General features: G+C 38.5%; 1 protein-coding gene across 1 annotated transcript; it reads left to right on the forward strand.

Moving 5' to 3' along the window:
• The first annotated feature begins 1,473 nt into the window (after positions 1-1,473).
• Positions 1,474-25,332, forward strand: RAB8B (RAB8B, member RAS oncogene family). Its single transcript, XM_032194939.1, has 8 exons — positions 1,474-1,652; positions 16,023-16,083; positions 17,296-17,356; positions 18,683-18,760; positions 19,826-19,915; positions 20,712-20,777; positions 22,846-22,896; positions 23,317-25,332. Exons 1-8 carry the CDS (start codon positions 1,529-1,531, stop codon positions 23,407-23,409), a joined length of 624 nt encoding a protein of 207 aa, XP_032050830.1. The 5' UTR covers positions 1,474-1,528; the 3' UTR covers positions 23,410-25,332.
• Positions 25,333-25,555: the final 223 nt, after the last annotated feature.

Here is a 25,555-nt window from a genome sequence, read left to right on the forward strand (position 1 = left end):
CAAATCATGCAGTAAAAAAAAGTTCTCGTATTGCTGCCTTGGTTCTGCCCTATCAGATGATATCTGTGTCTCCCAGTGGTCTTAAACAAGGAGTGACATTTTTACTTGAATTGCAACATGGAATCTCTGTTATAAAGTTAGATTTCAATACAGTTAACTGGAAGTTACATTAGCAGTTATGCCAAGCTGTAATTGAATTCACCTTGTACAGAGTTTTACATCAGATCTGTCATGGGATTATTATTTTTTAAGGTTTGTTATCACAAACATATGGGCCAGGAACATCACCAAACTGAGGCACTTAATAAGGAAGATTTTGAATGGTTCATAATTAGGAATTTATTAGCTTTTGCTTTTCCAAGTTTTATTATGACTGACGTAATTTATTTGGAGTGACTCTTCAGAACACTTTGCGTAAGTACAGCAATGGCCAGCTGTTAGGATAGCCCGCCCTACTTTACCCCATCAAATTCTAGGTTGGGTGCTTGGAATATGGAGGCTACCTGAGTGTGTATGAGAGAATTTTAATATTTAAAGCTAATTCTGCTTGCTTCTAGACTCAGCATATACGTTTGCCAAATTAATGAAAAAGTCAGAGATATTTTACACCTCACTCCGGCCTGGCTCCCCAGCCTCTGCCGAGCCGCCTGTGTGGGGGAGGCCGAGCCTCCTGGAAGCAGGGCTGGAGCACTGGCACATCGGGCCTCCATGGTGCCAGTCGTGCAGGGAATGGTGTGGGGCAAACTGCCCTTCTGCCTTGGTGCCCCTGGCAGGGATGTGAGAACTGTTACGGGGATTTATAGTGTTAGGTGTTTGTGTTTAGAGCTTGTCTGGAGGCTGCGGTTTTTGAATTAAATTAAAGCAATAGCTCTTTGCTGCTATTTTAAAGCATTTCAGTGATGTTATTTATTTTTATAGTGCCTTGTGACACCCTGTGAGAAACACATTGTAATAAATACATAATGAGGCTGCCTCACACTGAGAGAACTGTCAGTGGAAAAAAAAAATGGGGAAAAGCGCTTATTCAAATGCTGTAGTCACATCTAGAAAGGGTGCCACGCTTCCAGTGCTACGCGAGGCTTTGTGAAAATACTTTTCCTTTTATCTGAACGAGCTTCTTCCTCACTTGCTAAAGCAGAGGACGCAAATACACCTAAATAGTCGAGGCATTTGAGCGAAGCGCAGCGTTACGCCAGGACCCGCTGTGCCACTTGCACAGACGCGCTGGCCCCATGTACAGCTCGGGATGGTTTCGCAGAGAGCTCAGCGCCCTGCGGGATGAGGCCGCCCGGCGCTCCCCCGCCTCAGCGCCTCAGCAGCGCCCCGCGCCCGGACTCCATCTCCCGCCGGCCCCCGCGGCGCCGCCGGCGCCGCCCGCCCTGCACGGGCGCCGGGCGGGGCGGGGCCGCGCTGCGCTGCCCGCCCCTCCCGAGGCTGCCCCGGCCGAGCCGCGCCGAGCCCAGCCCAGCGCAGCCCAGCCCAGCCCAGCCGAGGGAAGCGGAGCGGAGCGGAGCGGCGCCGCGGGAAGATGGCGAAGACGTACGACTATCTGTTCAAGCTGCTGCTCATCGGCGACTCGGGCGTGGGCAAGACGTGCCTGCTCTTCCGCTTCTCCGAGGACGCCTTCAACACCACCTTCATCTCCACCATCGGTGAGGGGCCCCCGCACGGCGGCGGTGGGATGGGGATGGGGATGGGGATGGGGATGGGGACGGGGACGGGGATGGGGATGGGGATGGCGGCGGGGCCGGGGCGGCCGTTGCGGGGAGCCGGGGCCGTGCCCGTGCCCGTTCCGTCGCGGTCCCGCCGCCCTCCTCGCAGGGCCTGCGCTCGGCGCTTCCGTGCGGGCGGCCAGAAAATGGCAGCAGCCGGGCCGCGGGTGAGGAACTGTTGCTGCGGGGCCGAGCCGCGGGCGGGCTGAGCGGGCACGGGGGAGGGGGGGGGGGGGGACACGGCCGGGGCCGCGCCGGCCCCGCTCAGCGCCGCGGGGGTGCCGCCGGCCCGCAGCCTCCTCGACCGCTGCGTGGGGGGCACCTCCTCGCCAAAAATGGAGTCGGGTTTCGCGTTCGGTGGGGAAGAGCGGTCAGAAGCTGTCTGGTTTCTTTCGGCGACACCGAGCGCTTCTAAAGCGGGCCGCCGCGGCGTGTTCCTGGGGGGCTCGGCGCTCTTCCTGCTGCTCCACGGAGGCGCGATTTAAAAAGGGTTTTCGGAGCCAGTCCTCAGTTGAAATTGCAGTTCGGGAAAACTTGAGGTGTCCGGGTAACCAAATGTAGTTCAGTTTGCTCTTTAAAACAAAGTATGGTGTTTTGGGGATGAAGCGGTAAAATGCAGGGGAGGTTGCTGGTATTTAAGAGAGCAAAAGTCAGGCTGGCTTGGAAGAATAGCACGAAGAGAAGGAGTAGACTTTGTCATAAGGAAATTGATTTAAAGATGAGATAGAGCAACGTGTCACTTGGTTCATGTTCCGAGTGCTGCTGTATCCTCGCTGTCTGACTCCGCTGAGCACCTGATGCGTGGGGAAGAAGTGAACTTTCATTCAGGCAGATGTGACTGGCTACGTGAGATATGGCTGGCATTTCTAGTGCTTCAAGAACAGAAGTTCTACATTTCCAAAACAAACAAACAAAAAAATTACTTTTCTCTCTGCCTTCTCTTTGCAACCATCTTCAAAGTGCTGTATTAATAATTCCAGCTAATCAGGGCCTGAGTAGCAGTTTACTGAAAAAAAAGGTACTTTGCTGTACGTGTGGTCGATTAAAAGGCTTAAACCTTAATAAATGCAATATAGTTTTCAAAAAAAGCCTGCAGTGGTTCTGTACAAAGTATAAAATGACTCTTACTTAGAAAGAGATGGCTAGCATAAATGGCTGCCTCTTGCTTTCAGTGATCTTGTCATTACTTGAACTGCTTAGCCTCTTGATGTTTCTTTTTCTGTCTCACTTGATTCACTTTCAAGTCTCAAGGACTGCAAATATGATTCTGTTTTGTTTTGTTTTGTTTTGTTTTGTTTTTGTTTTTTTTTTTGTTTTTTTTTTTAACTTATTCAGTAATATGGGGTTTGTTCTCTTGTTTCCTTCCTTTATGTTTGCTTTTACGAGGGTCCTATTATCAACACTGTTCATTTTAAGAAAGATGTTGATAATTGAGGTGTACTTATGATTCCATAGGTAGTGATTGTGATTTAATTTCAGTTGTGTTTTCCTATCCTTATAATGTGTTTCTTTCAATCCCTTTCCTTTTTAGCAAAGGACCTACAAAGAGGAAAGTTGACAAGGCAGGAAACAGTGAAACTGCTCATACAAAGTGCTGACATGCTTAAATAAAAGCACTCATTTTTTTCAGTGTTCCCCATGTTGGTTGTATTACTTTCAGGTCAGTCATGTAGATCTCCTTTGTATGTTCTTGTAAATGCTCTTTCTCTTTTTCTTTTTAAAGAGTGAGTGCGTGCTGGCTGGTCCATGCTAGTCAGTTGTACAGTCATAACTAATACAACTGCTGTGCTTAGGGGAATTCCGTTTTTAACAGTTCTGAATTTATTCCTTGGTGGGTAAAGCACTGGCAGCTGTGGTGCAGGGGAGAGAGGGATATGATGCTTTTCCCAATTGTGCCCCTGCCAGTTGAAGCTTTAAGGTCTCCACATTAGCGTTCTGAACTGGGTATGCTGAATCTTCCTGAAGTATAAACTGCTAGGCCATTATTTCTATAAGTAATCCCAGAAGTGGGTTCTACAATATGATGATGCTTCCTGTAAAGATGCGTATTCAGTCATGGTGATTTTAATTAGTACCCACTATATTATATGCTCTTAGAGGTGCCTGTCTTGCTCCTAACAGGACTGAAGTTGCTTTAACTCTAGAGTCCTGAGAAAGCATATGTGTGAGGTGGGCTGATGACAATTGTTTGTTTGTTTGTTTGTTTAATCATCTGTTGAAATAGTATTTGTGGGTGAGGTAAGGTGAAGCATTTAGAGGCTTTTCTTAACTATATGGTGATAAAATGTGAGAAAGAATATTGAAGCAAGTTTGTCTAGAAAATAAAGCAAACTTTATTGCCATGATAAAAGGGCCTGCAAAATGTCTAAGCACCAAATACCTTTCTTACTGTTTCCCACTCTTATTGTTGTTTGTTAGTTTCAGTTACCAGAGCAATGGAACCTCTTTCCATCTGGATAGAAATAAAGTAATATTGGCTTACTGTAGAATACTCAAATTACTTAGGCTCAGTGTTCATACTGTAGAAATGAACTGTGGTTGCTGTCTTGTTGCATGGCATACTTGTGTTGTGCTGAACAATGTGTTCTGCAGATTCCCTTCTCTTCTGGTGTCATGTACACACAATTTTAAGGCTCAGTCCTTGTAGGTTGCTTGGAGCCTTTCAAAGGGTCTCTAGGCTACTCTGCTCAAGGCTGTTTATGCTATAATGATGGCCGCACTGCTTTAGACAGTAAGGAATCCATACTCCTATCCTGTGGCTAACAGTCGCATGAAGAATAGGACATAAGAGCTATGTACATATACCTATAATTTACTGGTTGCTTTCTTTTGAGGTTCCTTATGGCTCAAGAGTGTCTGTCTTTGTTTTGAGTACCTGGAATAGCTGGTGTCATCAGCAAACTTTGCCATCCAGTAAGAGAAGTGAACCAGCTATCTCTCTCTCTTAGGTGATCCTTTTGGTTATTCTAAAAGATCTGCTTTAAGTCTGTGGTTTGCAGGTCCTTGGCCTTCAATAACTTCACAATTTTCATATACATTATTAGGAAAACTTCTGTTATGGTTGACAAGTCATGACACTGCTGTGCTCCCTAGTGGGGATCAGCTTTTCACTGTTAACATGGGATCACAGAATCATAGAATTGTAGGGGTTGGAAGGGACCTCAAGAGGTCATCGGGTCCAACCCTCCTATGCCAGAGCAGGTTGCCCAGGTAGGTGTCCAGAGGGGTCTTGAATATCTCCAGAGAAGTAGACTCCACAACCTACCTGGGCAGCCTGTGCCAGTGCTGTCACCCTTACCATGAAGAAGTTCTTTCGCATGTTGGTGCAGAACTTCCTGTGCTCTATTTTGTGGCCATTGTCCCTTGTCTTGTCCCCACAAACCACTGAAAAGAGTTTGGCCAAATCCCTGGATAAAACTTAAAAAGTGGAAATATGCTATGTAAGGTTATGTTATTTAGCTTGCTTCCTGAGTGGAAACTTCTGCTTTTGCACAGTTCTACATGGAAAGTAAAATGCAATTGTGTCAGCTAATTTTCATACTTAACAGCTCCTAAAGCAGAAAATCTATCTTGAAGTATCTCACGTGCATTTTGTTAGTATTTTCAGTGGGGTGTATGACAAAAAGAAGCATTGATTTGGAAGTCTTTGTGCATCTTAACTTGCCACTTAAGTAGTACTATCTGAATTGGGTTTATCACTCTAAATAATAAGGTTTATTGTTTGCATTCCTTTCAACTTCTTGTTTGAGCAGTTTTCTCTAAGCGTGAAGTTGTACCTTCAGCTGATAGTTGTTCTGACTAGTACAAAGCCTTGCTGACACTGAAACAAAACTTGTTGTATTTATTTTTTAATCCAAGATAATACGAGCATTTGACAGGAAGTTGCCCACACAAGATAGTACTGTATCTGAGAGTTGAAACAACTTGTTGATTTTACAGAAGTAACTTTTCCATAGCCTTCATCTTGCAAAATAGGACACTACTCCAGCAATCAAGCACGTGTATGCTGACCTTATAACACTTTGATGAAAATCCTTTGACAAGCACAATTATCAACTTCCCTTTTGCAATGAAATTTCCATGTCTGTAATGTGTAATGGAAATTGTTCTAGTGTACTCAAGTCAAATTATGTCTCTGAGTATTTCTACTCTTCCCTGCAGTTACATGTGTGATAGACAAAAAGTAACTGAAAAGAGAGAGGTCATGGTGGTGTGATTTTTGTTGTTGTTGTTGTTGTTTGTTTATTTTTTTTTGTTTGTGTGTGTGGTGGTGCCCTTCACCCCCATTAGGCTTCAGTATTCCCATCTTCACTCCATATCTTTTTAGGCTTCTTCAGATGGTAGGAGCTCTGGAAGAAAACAAACATCAGTGATAGACAAGCAAAGAGAAGGATAAGTCAGGAAGGAGTTGTCAGTGGTACTTTATTAATAGTAATTATAATAAGGGAATCGAAGTGAGTGAGACTAGTGCGTCTCAGCTGGTGCTGTGATTTAGCTCTACAAAATGGAAGTGCATGTCCAGGACTTGATAGCTGGGTATCCTTGCAACACCGTGTGAGGAGGAGGTCAAGCGCTTGTAGTGGAATATGGGCAGACAGCGTTGTGGAGGTAAATGTGAAACTGAAAGTATGATTCAGTTTGCAAGGTAGGTGATGGGTGATCAGCAAGATGTTAGCCTGATGTTGAGCAGACAACATTGCAGTCAGAGATACCACAGGTTAAAAACCTTAAAATTTGTGTCTCTTCTGACTGTAAATCTGATAGTAACGAGTTGGTAACAAAAAGCATCTTAGACTTTTATTTTCATCTGCCAGTGAGATTGCCCTGCTTGCCCTTTTGTATTCTGCAACAGGCCAATATGAGTGGAATCATTTTGCTTTTATTAAAAACACTGTTGCAGCGTTCTTGCTGCATGTTACTGTGAAACAGTGTGGCAGATGTCTAACTGTTCTCTGCCTGTACTTACCGGGCAGATGGAGCTCTGTCTTGGTTATGTGTTATCTGGTTATTCGAGTGACAGGAGGGCAACTTAGAGCTGCTTTTGTGACTTGGTTTGAATGCAAAGTTAAGCATACAGACTAACATGGAAGGAATATAGGAACAAATGTATTGTTTGATACAGGCTTCGAGAGAGGTATTGAAGGCACATAGCTTTTGTTTGGGAAATGTTTTTTCAGGGACTTCCTAGTCCTTCTGCAAGAGGGCATCCTTTACTAGAAGTAATTCTGACTTCTTTCAGAATTTAATGGAAATTCCTAACATGATGAAGAATACAGGCAGTTTTTGTAATGATGCTTTATTTCATGTTTTATGATTGAATTGCAAACAAGCGTGATTTCCAGTAATATTCTGTTTTTTCACCTTTAATAAGATGTTGTGGTATCTTGAATGTCCGATTCATCAAGGTGACTGTAGATCTATAAAATGGATCTGATCCTTTTCTAATGTGAATGAACTGTGAATAATACTGCCTTCAATAGAGTTGTTCTGTATAAAGATTTTGTATGAGCAGGGTTGATCCAGAGGCTTTTAGTTGCCTGACTTGCAACTCAAAACTTGAGATAGCAACTTCCTGTTCCAGCTGGTGTTGCAGTGGGAGGTAATTTAGTACCTCTTTAACATTTTTTGACCAGCAATTGCATCTAATATCAGTTTAATCTTGTGGTTTATAGTGAGCTTTCCTCTGACATGTAAGCTGTGACACTTCGCTTTTAAACTATGTACAGTCTAATAAAACTGAAGTACTGCATGCTTAGAAGACTTATCCTCTGCTCAGGAGAACAAACAGTCAAGCAAGCTTAAGATGATCTGTATTACTTGGCCTGCTGTTGTACAAACCCTACTCTTTCGGGCACCGCAGGGAAAAAACAAACAAACAAAACTGATGCAGAATGTTAGTTGCATTCTCATGTATGTATGGCAGTATGTGTGAAGAACAGTGGTCACTAATAGCAGTCAGGCACCAAACCTGCACTTTAGGAAGAACAAGTTTAGTCTAAGAAATATGGGAAAGCTAAGCTGGCTACCAGCCAGGGAACATATACTACCACCACCCCCTACACACATGGTTAAAAAAATAAAAAAAAAAATAAAAAAAAATCCTCCTTTCTTTCATCTGCCAGAGAGAAATAGCTTTCATTTAATGAAAGTGAATTTGTCTGTGTGGTGGGACTTCTTATGGAATCAAAGATGAAGTAAGGTGTCTGTGTCAACCCAAGCATGGAAGGAAGGGGTAAGTCAGAGTAACTGCTGGCTGGGAGAACTTCTCTGGCTTAGCAGAAGTGACTGTAGAGGAGTACTTAGAATATCCAGTGTGGGAAAAGGAGGTGAAGTGGCCATTAAAGGAACCTCGCATAATGTACAGAAAGCAAATTGTAATGGGCTAGAAAGACAAGTATGGCCTTCATTAATAAGTTAGGTGGTTTTGCCTGTTAATTTAGGTAGTAAGAGCCTTTCAAAAAGGCCTATTTAACTGCCTACATGAATAAGGAAATAAAGCAGCCCTTCTTTCCCCCATGTCTTTTGCTTCCCGAACAACAACAACAAAATCCTCATGCAGTTACTCTGCATAAAAGCAGGGGGTTAAGAAAACATCTTATTTAAAAGAAGAAAAAACAAACAAACAACAACAACAAAAAAAACTGGTTCCAAAGTCTGTTAAGAGGGCCATCTTTATAAAATTAACTTTAGTAACTTTAAACCTTCTGCTTTGTCTTTTGGCCTGATTTGTGTTGCTTCCTTTTCCTACCTCCTTTTCCTATACTAGGAAGCTCCATTATCACCAGTTTATGCTGCTGGTGATATCCATATGTTATGTATTGGTATGGTCCCAGATGTTGACCTTGCTCAAGATAGTCAGATCACAGTAGATATTTGGATCGAGTGGGAGTCGTCAAACTTAAAGGTTTTTTTTTCCAAAAAGAAGCAGCTTCTCCATTTCTCACTGGATAGTTATATAGATTCACCTAGACACAAAAGTTAGTGGAAAAAAACAAATCTCACCTTCTCGGCCTGTTCTTATAACAACTGAAACAGTGTATGAATAGTGAATAATGAACTTTAAATCACGGTGGCAAGGGTACTATTAGATTACCTTTTTTTATTTCAATAAGGAGTTTATTGAATCTCTGGGATGCTTAAGATGCCAACTTTTCGATGAAAAGAGATTTTGTTGTTATTATTTAGTTAGAGTCATCTTGGTTCAAGAAGGCATTTTGTATGATTTCTACATCTACAAACTTACCTGACTTACTGGCAGGAGATTTGGGATCATCTTTTTCCTGTTTTGAGGGGATTTTTCTTTCCACTTTGAAATACATCTTCCATTGCTGCATTACAGGTTAAGTCAGTGTGGGGCAGAGTCCTTGGCAGATAACTGCAGCCATTTCTGTTCTGTAGCTAGCCATAGCTTGAGAGTGGACTTTAGAGCAATTCCTGCGCAAGCATGGAGCTGCTGCTCGTCAGGTGATATCCTGGTGTGTGATCCATGGGAGCTGCTTAGAAGCTACTTGAAGGCCACTTTTTGGTCTGTATTAACAAGGGCTTTAATTCCATGATTGATTCAGTGGTATCTGTGATCTGGTGCTCAGAAGATGAGAGCTGTGACGGTGTGAAACCTGTTCTTTTAATATATGCCATCAGTTGCAATTATAGATGGTGGTAAGCTGAATTACGGAATTTACCCAGATAAAAAGAAACCTGACCACAATAGGAAAGGATTTGGTCATCACTCTTCAGTGGCAGCACCTACCCTAGTTTCAACTAGCTGTAACACTTTAGCCTCAGCTCGAGCCTCTTGGTAGATTTTAAATATTTGCTGTTCTCCAGTTGCATATTGGCCTGAAAGGAATATGTTTTTGAAGCAGCTCAGTTAGTGCATTCCTCTTAGAGTCAGTCTATAAATAATCCTTAAAATAAACAAACTTTGCTGTCTGTATCGTAGGACAATTTTAATCTGTTAGAACAATTTTAGATGAAACTGAGTTATCACCGAGTGTAGTTTATTTTACATTGAATAAGTAGTAGATATAGACTAGATTTTATACACTTCATAGACCCACCCCTTCTAAAGCTGTTGTGGAAATCTGTTAATTTTTCTTGTATACAGCAGTAATAAATTTCTTTCTGCTATGTTATTTTACGGTTTTAAAGTTCGACCAAGTGTTCTTGGTGTTTAAAATCATCCAATTCAAAGGCTGCTCAAAGCAGTCTATATATTCTCTTTTCAGAATTTTGAATACAGAATTTGACTTTGCAGAATCTTCTAGCATTTGAATGCACTGTTGTGGTGGCTGAGCTCATAGGAGCACTGTTACAAACAAGTGGCTGAAGAGCACTGGATTAAATTCTTGGTATGATAATCGGTTTATGCTATAGGTTGCTGAGCTTTCAAAAAAAAAATAAAAAAAAACACAAAAAACTGTTCTGAAGTGTAGGTTGGCCTAATTTCGATAATTAAAAGTTGTTTTCTGAATGTCCTGTTGCTTTTTTTAATAACAAGTAATTTATCTTAAATGAAGCTGTGTGGTAGCTGTACTGCAGCTGAGGAGGTGCACGCTGAAGGAAGCTGCAGTTTGTTTAATATTATGAGAATCAGATTTTGGTAATAAGTTTCAGGTGCCTATGAGCAACAAACCACTGTATGCTATGCATGCGTGGCACCTCCATTCTTCATTGCCTTACCTCCTTGAGCCATTTGGATATATTTATTTTACCAGTGTAGTGGTTAAAGTTTCCTTTAAGAACCTTATTGTGGTAATATATTTAAAGATGTTAGACACTTCTGTAATCTTTGGGTAGGAAAGCAGTATCAGATTATTTGTGGAGGTGAACAATGAGATTAAGAAATGCCAGCTAACCCAAAGGATTCTCTGAATTTGGTAGTATTTCCTGGATTCTTATGGGCTGTTTAGAAGGAATGAAATACAGATTTGTCCTCTGAAACTGTGGAAGGATGAGAAAAACTGGTTGCACTTGTGTGTAATTCTAAGATAATCTTACAACTTCTCAAAAACATTAACAATCAGCAATGCACCAGGGTGAAGGTCAATCTGCTATATTTTTCAATGGTTGTGATAAAAGACTACTGCGTCTTTAATTGACATAGCAATACAGACATTGCTGAGATCATCTGAAAATGCCTTGCAGATGTTACTAGGGACTAAAGCCAAATGTTCAAGTTCAAAATGATTAGACTTTGTTCTTTTGCATTAGGCTGTATGACACACTGGTATGTTGCAAGTGTTCCCCACCCTGCCTTTTATACTCTGATCTTATTTCTCACTTGGTCATTTCTTAGGTTTACTGAAATCCTTCAAGAAATATCTAATACGAATGCAACTTTCTGAGGCTTTATAGACTTAGAGAGTGCACTGATGTATTACAATAAAACATTCAAACATTCCCTTGAAAACACCACTTAAAAAAAGAAGAAGAAAAAAAGTTGTGCATTTAATCCCAAACCTACTGCTGAGAACAGAAAATAGCAATCCCTGCTGGTACTTCCTACAGCTAACTGGTTCGGATGTTCATCTATGCAATGTAATCACTGTGTAGCTGGAGAAAGCTCAGCTTGAAAGTTGATGTGTAAATTCCGGTTGGTCTGATGCTCAAAAAGGATAAGGAGACTTTGTACCTTGACTCCTTTTGCTGTCTTACAATGAACTCATTTTGACTATGACCTGTGTCCAATGGTGATAAGTGTCACAGCCATAGGAAAAATCTTTTTCTAAAAATCTAATTTCCTTTTAGGTTTTTGTTTTTTACTACTTCTGCTCTTACTTCAGAAGAGTAAGACAAGATTTAGTTAAGGAGGATGGTAACCTATTTAAGAGAGTGTTTGTTTGTTTTTTTATTACATGCTTGTCATGCAAGGTGGGTCTCTTAGTTTTTAGTGGGGTAAATAAGATTTGTTAGTGTGGTACATTTTTTGACAGACAGTCTGAATTGAGATTCCTTCTAGCAAACAAGCCATGTATTAATTTTTCACTGCTGCTTTGCCAATTCTTGCCAAAAGAAGACCTTCACCTCTTTAAATCACCTTTATTTTTAAATTCCCTTTGATTGGATATTAAAAAAAAAAAAAAAAAAAAAAAAAACTTTTTTAAATGCTATACTTTGAGTGGTAATACTTGTGTTGTTTTGTTGTTTTTTTTATAAGTTGCATCTTGCTTTGTCAGAGATGGAGAAATACTGTACTGTGGTAGATATCCAGTCTACTGTATGCTATCACAGATTGACATTTATTTGCACCCTGAATGGTTTAATTTCCTGGCTAATTTGTTACTACAACTGCACACCCAAAATAAGTTAGTTGACATAAATATACAGACAATATGGACTGAGTGAGATAGGAAACCTATTAATTAAACTTGAGTTCAAATCAACAAGAATTGTCAACTGATGTAGCTTTCTGATGTGTGTGGTCCAGCACTGCAAACTGCATGACAAATTAAGCTAAAATACTGGATAACTATGTAATATAGATAAAAGGAAGGATTCTAATATGTACCTGCTAATGGCTACTAAATTGTGTTTTTCTTCACAGTATTTGGGTGTGCTTGTTGATTCTTTTTTTTTCCTGTCTTTTAACGGCTTGTATAATTCAAGAATACAACCCTTCCACTGCCTTCTGTGTAAGCAGACTGAAGACCAAAGAAGCCTTTACCTGCAGAAATTATTTGCTGGTACTGTTTTAATAGTTAACTTTCTCCAGCCAGAATACTTTGTTTTGGTTTCATTATGTTGGAGCATTTTCTGCAAGACTTTTTTTTTTTTTTTTTTAAACAGAAGAAACAAAACAAAATCTGTAAGCCCCAACAGTGGTGCAACACAGGGAAAAGTTGTAGTGTGGATCCAGCTCAAACTGCTCCTGTAGCACTGAAAAACCTGTAAGGTTAACTCTGACGGGTTAAAGTCAACTGAGGGGAGAGCAGGAGTAACAGTTATGCCATGAGAGTAAGCTGCTGCTCCAGAAACTAAAGTAGCATAATAAACTGTTTCAGCACCTCTGCTCAGACCATTCTCAAAGTCTTGCAAGAATTGCATCATACAGGTTTGCAGTAGAAAACCACTGGTACCACTACGAGCTTTGCATAGTGATTCTAGGTAAATACGGCAACAAGCAACTCTCCTGTTTTTGCGTACAAGTCTTTGTATGGCACTAATGATGCTGACTCTTCGTAGTGCACAAGTTTCTTGTTGTGTGAACATATTCTTGACAGTTTTGTTGGAAGTTGCGGAAGAAAATACGTTCATCTTCAGTAAAGTGAGAAGATGCATCCCTGGTCTGTAGTTAGCAAGGATCTGAAAATGATTTGGAAGAGCAGTAAACCCTATTCTAAACCCATGCTACAGTGGAAATGCAAGCAGCTATAGTCCAAACTAAAACATGATTCAGCTCTCAACTCAGACATCCGTGCCAACTGGAAGCTTGTGATTCCTGCAATAGATGTTTTTCAGTCCGTGTCTAATATCTATGGACTTGCTAGGTGGAAATACTGGTATCAGGCTGTTTTGTGTGGCAGTTCTACTTTGGCCGTTAAAGGGAATTATCCTGTTTGCCTTTGCATCCGAAAAATGAGTCTAGGTCTGTATTATGTAGAAACTTATGAAACAATTTCAGATGTACATCCAAATGATTCTGGGCGTTTTCATGCTTTTGGATAGAAGACCATTGGGTATTGCATTTTAAAACTGGGATTTCTGTGATCTTTTGCAATCAAATGAATTATTATTTATTAAACCCGAATATCATTTCAAGCTCTTGTATCCCACTATGTGATTATGTACAAAGTAAGAATTGTTTGATAAAGTAAATTCTCCTATGTCAATAATTACTTAAAAAATGCCATTCAAATGTTTTATGTGGCATAATTTAAATTTAACTCTGTAACCAAAATGTTGTTCATACTCGGCCATGCAAGTGTCCTTAGCAGGAAGTGGTAGCACATGTCACTAGGCTTGCTCTATGAATGTGTGCAGCTCACCACTTCCTGTTACTGAAGGGAAAGAACAAAAGAAACTTCAGTTTCTAGTTCATTTTAGCCTCTTAAAAAGTTGCAGTTGCATTTGTTAAACTTCTTTGTATTGTGACAGATATTTATGGCTTTCTGCTTTGTTTTTCTTTTAGCTTTGAAATTTGTCTTTTTTCAGGAAGAATTTTGGTGAAGTTCCTACTAGAAGTCTTAAGTTCTGAGAAGTTATTTTTGGGCATATCCTGAATTTTAGAAGTAATCAAAGGAGTGGTTGTATAAATCTTGTTGGTGCTGTAAGGGAAATGACTAACCACAAGAAACCACTCCGTGCAAAGCATGGACTGGTGCACATAGATACCTAACTGCAGTGTAAGCTCACTTTTTCAGAAAACCATCCCTGTAGGAGTCTCTTACTCTTTACACTGATGGGGCTTAGTTTCAGTAGTTTACAGTACGTGCAGAATTATCTTGAAACTGTGATAGACTCTGAACCTAGTTTTCCTGATTGTTGTTAGTCTCAATGCTAAGACTTCAGGCCCAGAAGTAAATGAGCCCTTTTAAACTCATTTAACTTGCTGTCCATGATACAATACTCTTTACAGAAAGAAAAAAAAGCAAAACAACAACAAATAACAACACATGTATTTGTGCTTTTATCACCATTGAGGCGAAAAAGAAAGTCAAGGTCATTCATTTTCAGACATAAGTACAATTAAGTGTGATTTCAGCAGGTGTTGCACCTATTTAGAAAAATCTTTACAGCAAGACACAAAATTATATTAAACATACATGTAGAATAGAAACACCTTCTGAACTTCTGTTCCGTACTGTAAGGTTTCTTTTTTTGTGAATAGGCGTCATTCCTATGCTATTTTTTGGAAGAATGCAGGTTAATGAAAAGATCTTTCTGCCTGTACATACACTAGTGAATCTTTGGAAACTATGATTGTGGCAATAGTCTTAGCATTTTAAATCAATGCAATTAATTTCATATGGTTTTAAAAGTGCTGATGTTCTGTTTCTGCTGATAATGTGCATTCTAACTAATGGGCCAGACTGTGTATCCATAGCACATCAATATTTGAAAGTTGAAACTTAGTATTTTCAGGATATTAAAATATTAATATCACATGCGAGAAGAACAAAAGTCAAGTAGTTAATGAATGTCTATATTTCATGTTCAAATGCTATTATAGTAAATTAAAATAAAAATATTGTAGCTTATTTCCAGGGCTTCCTGTTTAAGCTGTGGATAAATTAATGAAGCTAGAAACAGCATTCTCCCAGTTAAGATACTCTTGATAATTGCCACTTAAATTACACTTCAGAAAAGAGGAGAAAGGAGAAGGGGGGGGAAAAAAAGTGTCTTCTACAGATTATGTCTAGATATCAAGTAGTTGTTTAAGATCCAGTGAAAGAAAAATGGGCCATTAACTTCAAATCAGATTAACTAGGGGAGGAGACTGCCCTGGGATTCAAGAATCAGTCAGACAGTGGAATTTGAGCGATCTCAATTTGAGTTGTATTACAGTAAAGGTTTAGATATGCGAAAGTTAAAATAGCGTAGTTAAAATGCTAGTCTGTTTGGAAATCTTGTCCTTGCTTCATAAATTAATTTGATGATCCCTCTAAGCCTTAAGAGATATTAAGCTCTTCTGAATTAATGCCTTCTCTCTGCTCCCCACCACTTAAAATCTGTCTTCCAAATCAATCATAGGACTGATGGGTACCATGTGGAAGAGTAAGGGGGCAAAGGAGAGAAATGTTTTCTTGATCATTTCTGAAGCTGTCTAGAAAATCTGAGTTATTCGTGCACTGGTATCCTTGATATCCTTGCTTTGGTCATCTTCAGTAACTATCTGTATAGCTTTTATTTCCTGTGATCCTTCGCACTTGACTGTGATGTCTGGCTGGCTTACATAAAGTGTTGCAAGAAAAGCAGCTGAAGAGCCGTAGTATATTATTTTTTCTCAGAGCTAGCAGATGTCCTAGGGATTCTAATTTAATTGTAGGGACTAGTCAAAAGTTGAGAAAAATACACATTCAAACTAATGACCTTGTTGGAGGAAAGCAGACAAGTTTTGAGATTAAATCTTCCCATAATCCTGACCGATTTTATCAGTGATTCTGAGCTCGGTGCGTTTTCATTAAGGAGAATAATTTTGATACTTTGGATAAAGCCGAGGACGTGCATCTCTCACTTCCTAGTGTGTGCAAGAAATGACCGTTTCAGAAATATTTTTTCCCTACGTTTGCACTTACCAAATTGCCCAGAGAAAATTGAATGCTTCCTTTTCATTTATTGCAAAATTCAGAGTGTTTTTTTCTCTGGCAGGAATTGACTTTAAGATCAGAACAATAGAATTAGATGGAAAGAAAATCAAGCTACAAATATGGTAAGTACTCCAAAGTAATTTAAGTTTTGCGTGAGTATTGAGTGCTTTGTATTCACTAGTATTGAATACTTGGAGCAGGAATACTTGGTAACTTTTAAGCATGGTTGTACCAGAATTTTCATACCTTTTATTAATTGCCTTTAAGTCTTGTGATTTCTTCTAGCTTGTTCTTTGAGTGGCTGTGTTTCATTAGCACAGGAAATAGCCTGTTCACATGCTAGTGTTATAGCAACTTCCCATTTTATCAAAAGCTGTCCTCTTAAATGCACTTTTAGTTTTTCCACATGGAAGAGAAGTATTAATTACATAGTTAAAAACCAGAAAATGAGACCTAATAAAATATAATCTGAATTATTTGATACTTTAATACCTAGTTATAAAGGCAGAGGTGAGTGATAATGCTCCCATTTCTTGCATGGTGGCTTAGCAGAGGCTGAGACTACTGATAACAGTAGACGGGTACTTGGAGTAGCATTACTACACATGCCAAACTCTTAAAATGCTACTGGTGAATGTAGGGCTCTTGCTGATATCTGAAGTTCTGGCAAAGATAGCTGTGATACTTGCATGCAAGCCAAAGTTCTTGTGACTGAGGAAGTGAAGTGCCAGAAGTGGTTGGTATGAATTTTGTATTGGTGATGTAAGTCAAAAAGGTGTTAGCTTTTTTTTTTTTTTTTTTTTCCCCCCAGCCCTTTTGGATTTAACATCCTGTAGGTCTGACTAGTATCCAAACATGTTGGTTCTGTTGTTCACTTGCAGACAGATACTGCTTTGAAGTTATCTAGGATATAAAAAAAAAAAAAAAAGAAAAAAAAGGGGGCACACTAAGTTATAGTGGCTGGTTTTAATAAATAACAGTATGTGAAAATCCATTAACCCAAAATATTTTACTACTGCATGTTTTAAATTTTATTAAATGCAGGACTCGGATGCATCAGAGCTGCCTTTGTTAATTCTAGGAAAGGCTGTTTAACATGTGAATGAAAATGTAAATGCTTTTATGCTGTATTTATGGTGCTACTGTTATCACTGATAGAAGTATGTTAGCTTGGAAGTGAGGCCTGAAGAAACTTGTGCAAACAGCTTCTAAATTGTATTTTTCTTTAATGAGTCAGTATCAATACACCGTTGTTCTGTTTTTAAAAGGCTTTTCCAAGTACCCAAAAGTGTAAAGACCACCTCAATCAAATGTTTGTTTTCACTGAATTTTAGGGATACAGCAGGCCAGGAGAGATTCCGCACGATCACAACAGCTTACTACAGAGGAGCCATGGTGAGTGCTCTTATTTGACAAAGCTTATGTACAACTAGTGTAACTGGTTTGCTGCTCTTTGTATTACATCATGTAAGTCTTCAGCTGGAGAATTGGATAATTGTTGCCTGGACCATGGGGAATAAAGTGTTTTGTTTTGTTTTTTTTTAAACCTGCTGGTACTTTATCTAGTCCTATTTTTTTGTGGTGAAACTTGAAGCCTTTTTTAATGTGATTACAATTTCTGCAGAGTGTAGTTAAGAAGCTAAATAGTCATGGTTTAATATAGATAATTTTTTTAATACAATCAACCCTTTATACATTTGAAGTGTTTGAAAAGTAGGTGAAAAAATTATTTTAATACCAAGAATATATTTCACTGAGCTGCTTTTCCTTCTGCTCTTCATTACCTTCAGCTGGTAGACAATGCAAAATCTGGATTAGAAATGCGATCACCTACAAAAGCTAATGTTACTTTTTCCTTCATTAATAATGACTCGAAGTCAAATACCTCACTTGGAGCCTGAACTCTTTGTGGTACATCTACATGTAATGACTCTTAATGCTATGATTTGAGATGCTTGAGGTGGAGACTGTTAATTTAAGCTTGCAGTTGACTAGCTCTGCTGCTACTGTGTGTTCTCATCACCTTTTACAAAGATATCCATTCATACTTAGGCTGGCTGTGTGTCCAGATAAACCCACTATTATGGAATGTAGGTGGGGAAAAAACAGTAGTCGTTGCGTTTCTGGTAGAGCATTCATGGCCAAGGACTACTTTGTCTTTTGAGGAATGATTGGACAGACAATAAGAAATGGAGGTGAACCTGGCAATCTGTCCTTAATACAGCTGTTGTGTGGTTCCATATGGTATGTTGCTTGTTGAAAGTCTATGCTAGTTCACATACATCAATGTTCTCTGAAAGAGCTATAGCTTCTGTGAGAGCACCTGGTAGATTCTTTCAGAAAGGATAACACTGGCCCCAGCAGGCTGAATCTTACAGGTTTTGTTATCCTTTGACTGCTTAGGGCTGCTGCTTCTAAACTTGATGTGAGCATTGAAGTCCCCTGCTTGCTGCTGTAGTAGAGATTGCGAACTCTTCCTAACTATAGGCTAGTAATTTAAAGCTTTCTATTAGTGTGTTTAATCTATCTAGCAGTACCACGAGATGTTAAATAGTAATATTTTGGGTGAATCTTCAGCAAATGCATAAAGCTTTCAGAAATGGTTATTGTTTGTAGGTGTTAATTCCTGTGTCAATTTTTTTTCAAGAATAATCAAACTAACAGCATACATCAAAGTCAACTAACGTTGCTACCTCGTCTAACAAGATTTTCTTTATTTAGGGAATTATGCTGGTGTATGACATAACAAATGAAAAGTCTTTTGACAACATAAAAAACTGGATAAGAAACATTGAGGAGGTAGGTACTTTGGAAAGTACTTCTTACTCGTTCCATCTTATGAATTCCCTGGGAAAAATAATAATCAAATAATTTCACAATAGCTGCCAACATATGTGGCCAAGTTAGACTATACAGTGAAAGGAGTTGCATAAAGTTTTTTGAAAATGCTCTTCTTATGGCTTTTACTGCTCTTTTTTGCTTTTGGGTTTGTCTAAGGAATGGGAAGGAGCTAGATTATAAGGTGTCAGCCTTGCACTAAGATGACAGATCTGTGTGTTTTCAGTTGCTATTGTGTTGTGTGTTTGTCGAATTAAAGATTTTTGTCCTCTTCATTTGGTCTTCGGTAAGCTTCCTTCCTGCTAGCCCTATTGTAAATTATTTAACAGGACATGCTGTCAAGTAGGGAGGGGTCATGAGGTCATTATGAAGTTAGAGGAGAAGCCCTAATTTTAGTGAAGCTGTAGTTAGGTAACAGATTCTTGCTGTTTTCTCATTTCTTTCTTGTTGTTTTTCTTGTGTATGTTCCCCCAACCCCCCAACCCAGTCTAAATTCCATAGGCTTTTTTTAAGTATTATTCTTTACCTAAGCAAGAGTATTGTCGAAGTGACCAATTTGACCCAATAGAGAATGGGCTAGAAAGGTGTTCTTGTTCAATCACAAAGTTCACTTTGTGATTACAACTTAGACATTTATTAGTAATCTATTTTAAAAATACAAATATGTTGTGTAATGATACCTTAACCAAATAATGTTAATGGTACGCACTTTATTTCAAAGTGGTGCATAGACACTTCCAGAATATCCAAATGCCTGTGTATGCATGCAAAGTGGTGCAGAGTTTGTGGCACTGTAGTTGATTTGTGATGATAGGCAAATTGAATGTGGAAATCTTTATCCAACCTATTTTAATAGTTGAATATTAGATTGCCTCTTTCAAAAGTTAGTCCCTTTCTCAATAATGCCTTTGCATTAGATAATTTTTGGAAAATAATATACTCGTTTGTGGATGAGATTGACATACAAAAATTTCTTGTAAATCATGATTTAATTTGTTCTAAAAGATTACCTTTTCCCCTCTCCAGCATGCCTCTTCAGATGTAGAAAGAATGATCCTGGGTAACAAATGTGATATGAATGAAAAAAGACAAGTCTCAAAAGAAAAAGGAGAGAAGGTAAGCTTTATGTTGACTTAATTTACTTGGAAGCGAAATGTTCTTAGGATTTCTGCTACTGGGTATTTGCTCTCTTTAGGTATATGAGAGATAATGAGCCTCACGCCTCCATTTAAGATTTTTTTTTTTATATAAGATGCAGGCTTTTTTTTTTTTTTTTAAATAGCACTTAACTGTTTAACAGTTAATAATGTTAACAGTTTAATAATGTTAACATTATTCTTGTCTTGTGGGGAAGAACCTGTAAATAATGCCGACCTTTGCCATAGTATAAAATATCGTAAGTCCAATATAAAGCTTTGTATGTAGCTTGATCAGATTGTACCCAATTCACCATGGTCGTACTCTTCTCATAGGTATTGTTATTAAAGCTAATGTAATTAGTTGCTCTGCAGAGCAAATGAGTAAGATTACTATATGATAAACGTCATCATGTATGCAGCTGAAATAGTACAGTTGCTAGTTACACTGCTTGAGGGGTGGTTGCATGTAGTCACCTCGTCAACATATCCATATCAATGAAGATTCTATCTCAATGAGCTTTTGGGTCCTAAATAAGTCTTTGTGACAAATGAATATTTTTGTAGGTTTTGAATTTACATGAGGATATGGAATGCTTTAATATTTTCTCTAATTGTCCAGTAATTTTAATGTTTGTAAGAGAAAAGCAGAAATTAAGCTCTGTTTTTTAAAGCTTGCTGCAGTCTACAATACCTGTTCTATCATGAGCTTATGTAAAACATTCCTTTTGCAAAGGAGCTTCAGAATAACTGAAAAATGTTAACCTCTCTTACAGTTAGCAATTGATTATGGAATCAAATTTTTGGAGACAAGTGCAAAATCCAGCATAAATGTGGAAGAGGTAAGAGATAGCTGTTCATATGCTTAAGTATGTTTCATGAACTATTACTGTAGCGGTATGTTATGATCTGTAACTACTGGGCTTACTGACCTGAAATCACAACTGTGCTTCTGGGTCACCAATCTTGTTCTATTTAGAAAGCTATTTTAAAACCTAGCATTTCTTGTTTTCTGGTAATACCCAGAATTGTTTTTAAATGGCTGATAACAGTGCTATTATTGTAACAAACAGTTCTTTTAGGTTTCAATTGCAAGTGCCTTTGGGCAGGGAATAGGTGTAATTTTAGAACAAAGCTTTGTGCAGGAAATCAGATGCAAGTTTCTTTACTTCCAGAATAATGTGCTACTGTGTCAATGAGCCTTCAGGTTACTACTAAATATGCTGTGTAGATGAGACTGAAGATTTGTATGTAAACCTGGAACATCAGCATAGACTGTCATAAGTTGATCTTAGAGGAGGAAGAAAGCAAGTAATACTCAGCCTACAGACACTAGACCTATAGAATCTGTTTACCTACAAATAAATTCTGTGCTAAAAACACCATCTTGGTATTTGTGAGAGCATAAGGAAATAGAATTGGAAGGAAAAGTAGCTCAACTCAAATCTATTTTATCATGAACAACTATCCTCATCTCTGGGAGGGTTGAGGGAGGATGTTAACTATGAAAAGAGTGGACAAATAAATGGTATGATACGAAAAGGAAGAAGTTACATTAAGATGTATTCATTCAGATTAGGCAGACATTTTTGAATGTCATTCTCAATGGTCTAAAAGCCTTTCAGTTTGTATTGATGGAATACGTTTTAAAAGTCCTCTAAACATGTACTTAATTCAGATTGTCCAGCTGACATTAACAAAAGAGATTGTTACTGTATACTAACATGACCAGTACTGTGCCAGTAAAAACTTTTTTCTAATTGCAGGAAGGTTGCAATACAATATTTTTTAGAATGGACTTAGTGGCACTGTTCTGCATCAGAAATAGTGCTTGACCTGATAATGACGTTGTCATTATGATTCTTATAGCAGACAGTAGAAGTGTGAACATTAGCAAATAATACCAATGGTGGATAGCAAGTCTCCTAATAAAAGTACACATCTTCATTAGTTCTTCCAGATGGCTGATTTGCTGTTTCATGGCATGCCCTGCAATTTCATTTTGACTCCCATAGGAGTTGAATTAAATTAATTTGTGACTACTCCAAACGACTTGGCTACCTGAGTATTTTTGGAAATGTTGCATGAATTGTGAGGAAAACATAAATGTGGCTGGTATAGGCATTTAGCAAGTAACAATTTCTTTTTATTTCCACCAAATGTTTAACTTGTGGGGAATGCTGAAACTGTGATGCTGTTGGGATCAATAGTTTATTATTCATTTGCATTAAATGAATATGTGTCTTTGGGTGTATTCAGAACACATTTACATTTTCTCCATTTATGGAACTGTCTTTGGGGTGTTGATATCTCCGGGTAAAAAAATCCTAAAATCTTCTTTTTTACTAATTCTGGGAGAATTGCAGCATTTTCCTGCTACAGAAGTTTCCCTTCTCCTTTGTATGTTGAAGACTGAGATGCTGAGGTTTGCCAGAGTGATTTATTTTTTTTAAATGTTCCCCCCCTTAAGGAATGTTAGAAGCATAAAGAAAAGGCTATAGGTAACCCATGGGTAAAGCTTTTGGAGGACAGAAAGAAAGCTGACTTTGATATGAATTCCCAGGCATGCCAGCCTCAAAACTCTATGTAGGTTTCTAGTTGTGATGTACCATACAGCTTAGCCAAAAATAAATAAATTAATGTATGCAGCCTTCTATTCATCAGATAGTTTTTCCCAATAAGTAGGCAATGGGAAAAGTCTGTTCACTTGCTTCAAAGTTGAGAAAGAAGGAAATTATTTTCTTTTAAAGCATGCTTATTGCAGTCAGTGTTAAACACAGTGCCTTGCAATATGAAGTGCTAAGCGGCCTACCGAATACTCTATTGTTTGCATGCCAGACTACTCCAAATATATCTTGTCTTTTAATGTGTCTTGTGACTGACTCCTATTTTTTTTATTTCTGTCACCAGGCTTTTTTCACGCTTGCACGGGACATTATGACAAAGCTCAACAGAAAAATGGTTTGTATTTCGAACTATCATACAAATTAGATATACTGAAATTACAGTTAAGATAACTGGCTTGTTTGAAGTCCTATCAAAAAGTTCCTGGGGATTGTGCATTTGTGTGAATTTTTTTTTATTTATTTTTTTTTTTTACTGAGCAACCTGAAACGTGTTCTTTGTCAGTGTAACAGTATGATCCTTGCTTTATTAAATGTCAAACTGTAGTCACTCCCTGAGCTAATAATTGAGATTTGGATTGCTAGATAAATGCTTCTTGTAAAAATAGGCAGTTTTATCAAGTTATTAAGTCTGGTAACAAACCACTGCTCTGGGTTATTGTTTGTGTGTGTGTGTGTTGGGAGGAAGTGTAGAGGGAAACTAGGAAAGCTGAAGTTGTTTTTTTCCTGCATTTTATGATACTTTTTTCTTTTTCAGAATGACAACAGTTCGTCAGGGGCAGGTGGGCCAGTAAAAATAACAGAAAATCGATCTAAGAAGAGCAGCTTCTTTCGATGCACGCTACTTTGATGAACTTCTAATGATAGACTGCAGCACACTTAGAACCTTTTCTGCTTCTTTGAAAGCACAGGGTCACAAAGCCTCAGAAATAATACCACCAAGCTGCTGCTGAGAGCTCCATTGAACCTAGACTGCGATACACAAAATACCAAGTGGATTTTGCTCACTAAGCCTATTGACCTGTCAGGCTACTCTTTCTCAGATATGGAAGCTATGAAGTGGAGACACAAATGCAAGAGTTAACTTGTTTTCCTTTTTTACTTTCTGTTTTACTGCCTGTTGCAAAAGCTGCTATGTTTCTTTTAACTTTGCACATCCATATTAGCCTCTTACTGCCTGTTACAGCACAATCTTACATTTGTATTTGCACAGTTTGACTTGTAAGTAAGATTCTTAACAGATTTGTGCAGGTTTTTCCCTTATTTTTTTTAAACAAATTTATTATTTTAAAGCAGAACAGCCATGGGACAGAAAGTCTCACTTCCATTATTTTCCTTGCTGTATATTTACGGCCATGACTGCAGTATGGATGTTGTCACTCTTAATGATGAGAATTACTCTAACAATTGACATTTAATAATTTGTATGGGTTTTTTCTCTTAGATGCACAAATCTGTTCATACAGAAGCCATGGCTTGTATTCTGAATGTAGTATGTTGCTTTTCGTTCTTTACCAGACTTAGCAAAGTTGTGTTCTGAATTGCCAGTCACTGTCTGATTTCACATATGCACCTTTCAGTTATTTTAATAAACACAGTGTCTTTCCTCACTTAACTTCCTTTAGTAGCTCAAACTGTCTGCACCTTTTTTGTTTCTGATGAGGAAGTGCACTCTGGAGTTGAAGTCATCATCACAAATTGGCCTCATCACTATCACTTAAGTGGCTTGTGGAACCTGAATGCATGAGTTTTGAGTAATTGCTTTGTGGATTCATTTGCTCAGAAATGACTGCTCTAAAGGTGACTTTGATTTCTAGTGTAATACTAAGGATAGTCTGTTAATGTCTGTAAGCATTGGCCCTTGGCAACAGAGGTATCCAAAAGCTAGCTTCCTGTGCAGTTACTGAAGTTTTTCAAGTTCTGGCACTGTGGAAAATGTCACGCTAGGGCTATAATGTAATATTAGTTATGTAGTTAATTCTGAATGTATGAAGCCCTCTTTGGTCTGCTCAAGCAGTTAAACTTTTTTCATCATGAACTTTTACAGTGACCTGGACTGTTAGAAGCAGAGTTGAAACTTAGTTGCCTTTTCTACTCAACTGAGCATTGTATAACCTAGTCTTTGTTCTACTACTTTTTTATTGTCTTCTGAAAAATTTCCTCAATGAGTGATTAAAACAGGTGCTTTAGTTCTGTTCATGTGCCAAACTTGGACCATTGTAAGCTTTAACTACAAGTTTGTGTCCAGTATGTTTGTTATTAGGGGATAGGTGAATTCTGTCATTGTCCGAGTAATGTCTCTGACGTGTTTGCTTTTGCTTCACTACGTTATCTCAAGTTGCATACAGTGAATTGGTTGCTACTGCAGATAACTGCTTCATTTGTGGTGTCAGATGCTGAATTTGTCATCTTGGATCTGTTAGAAATACTTTGAAAGTGAACAGGCCAATAGCATTAGATGTGAAGACTTTTGATTTGAAAATATTTAATGTTAGTAGCTGGTTCCATAAAGTTTTGGGTGGTTAACAACCTGTCACCACATTTAGTTTCATGGAAATAGTTACTTTAATTAGATGGTGAATCTCAACCTTCTGTTGCTGCACTTAAAATAAATAAATAAATAAATAATAAAGAAAAAAATCATAATGGCAACAAGGTTTAGTGGAAAAACAAAGCAACCCTAACTGCTCTGTTGTCTACCCTTGATGTTTTTCTTGGACAGGCTAAAGCAGTAATGCTTTCTGTATGGTTTAAAAAAAAAAAAAAAGTGCTTCTATACAGAAAGTGTTGTGACACCAATTATGAATGTTGTTTATTTTCAGTAATTTACCTCTGACTTAGTTGGTGTCGTAATACTTTGATTTTTATCTCAGGGGTTGTCTGCAAACCAAAACTGACATGTTCTGTGTTTGGCACCGTTTACAGAATGCTTTGTGTTGTTTTTCCTGTCTTCGCTGTGTGGTTAAATGTATGTTCAATATTAGTCTCCATGAACT

Source organism: Aythya fuligula, chromosome 11, assembly GCF_009819795.1.
Source record: "Aythya fuligula isolate bAytFul2 chromosome 11, bAytFul2.pri, whole genome shotgun sequence".
Lineage (NCBI taxonomy): Eukaryota > Metazoa > Chordata > Aves > Anseriformes > Anatidae > Aythya > Aythya fuligula.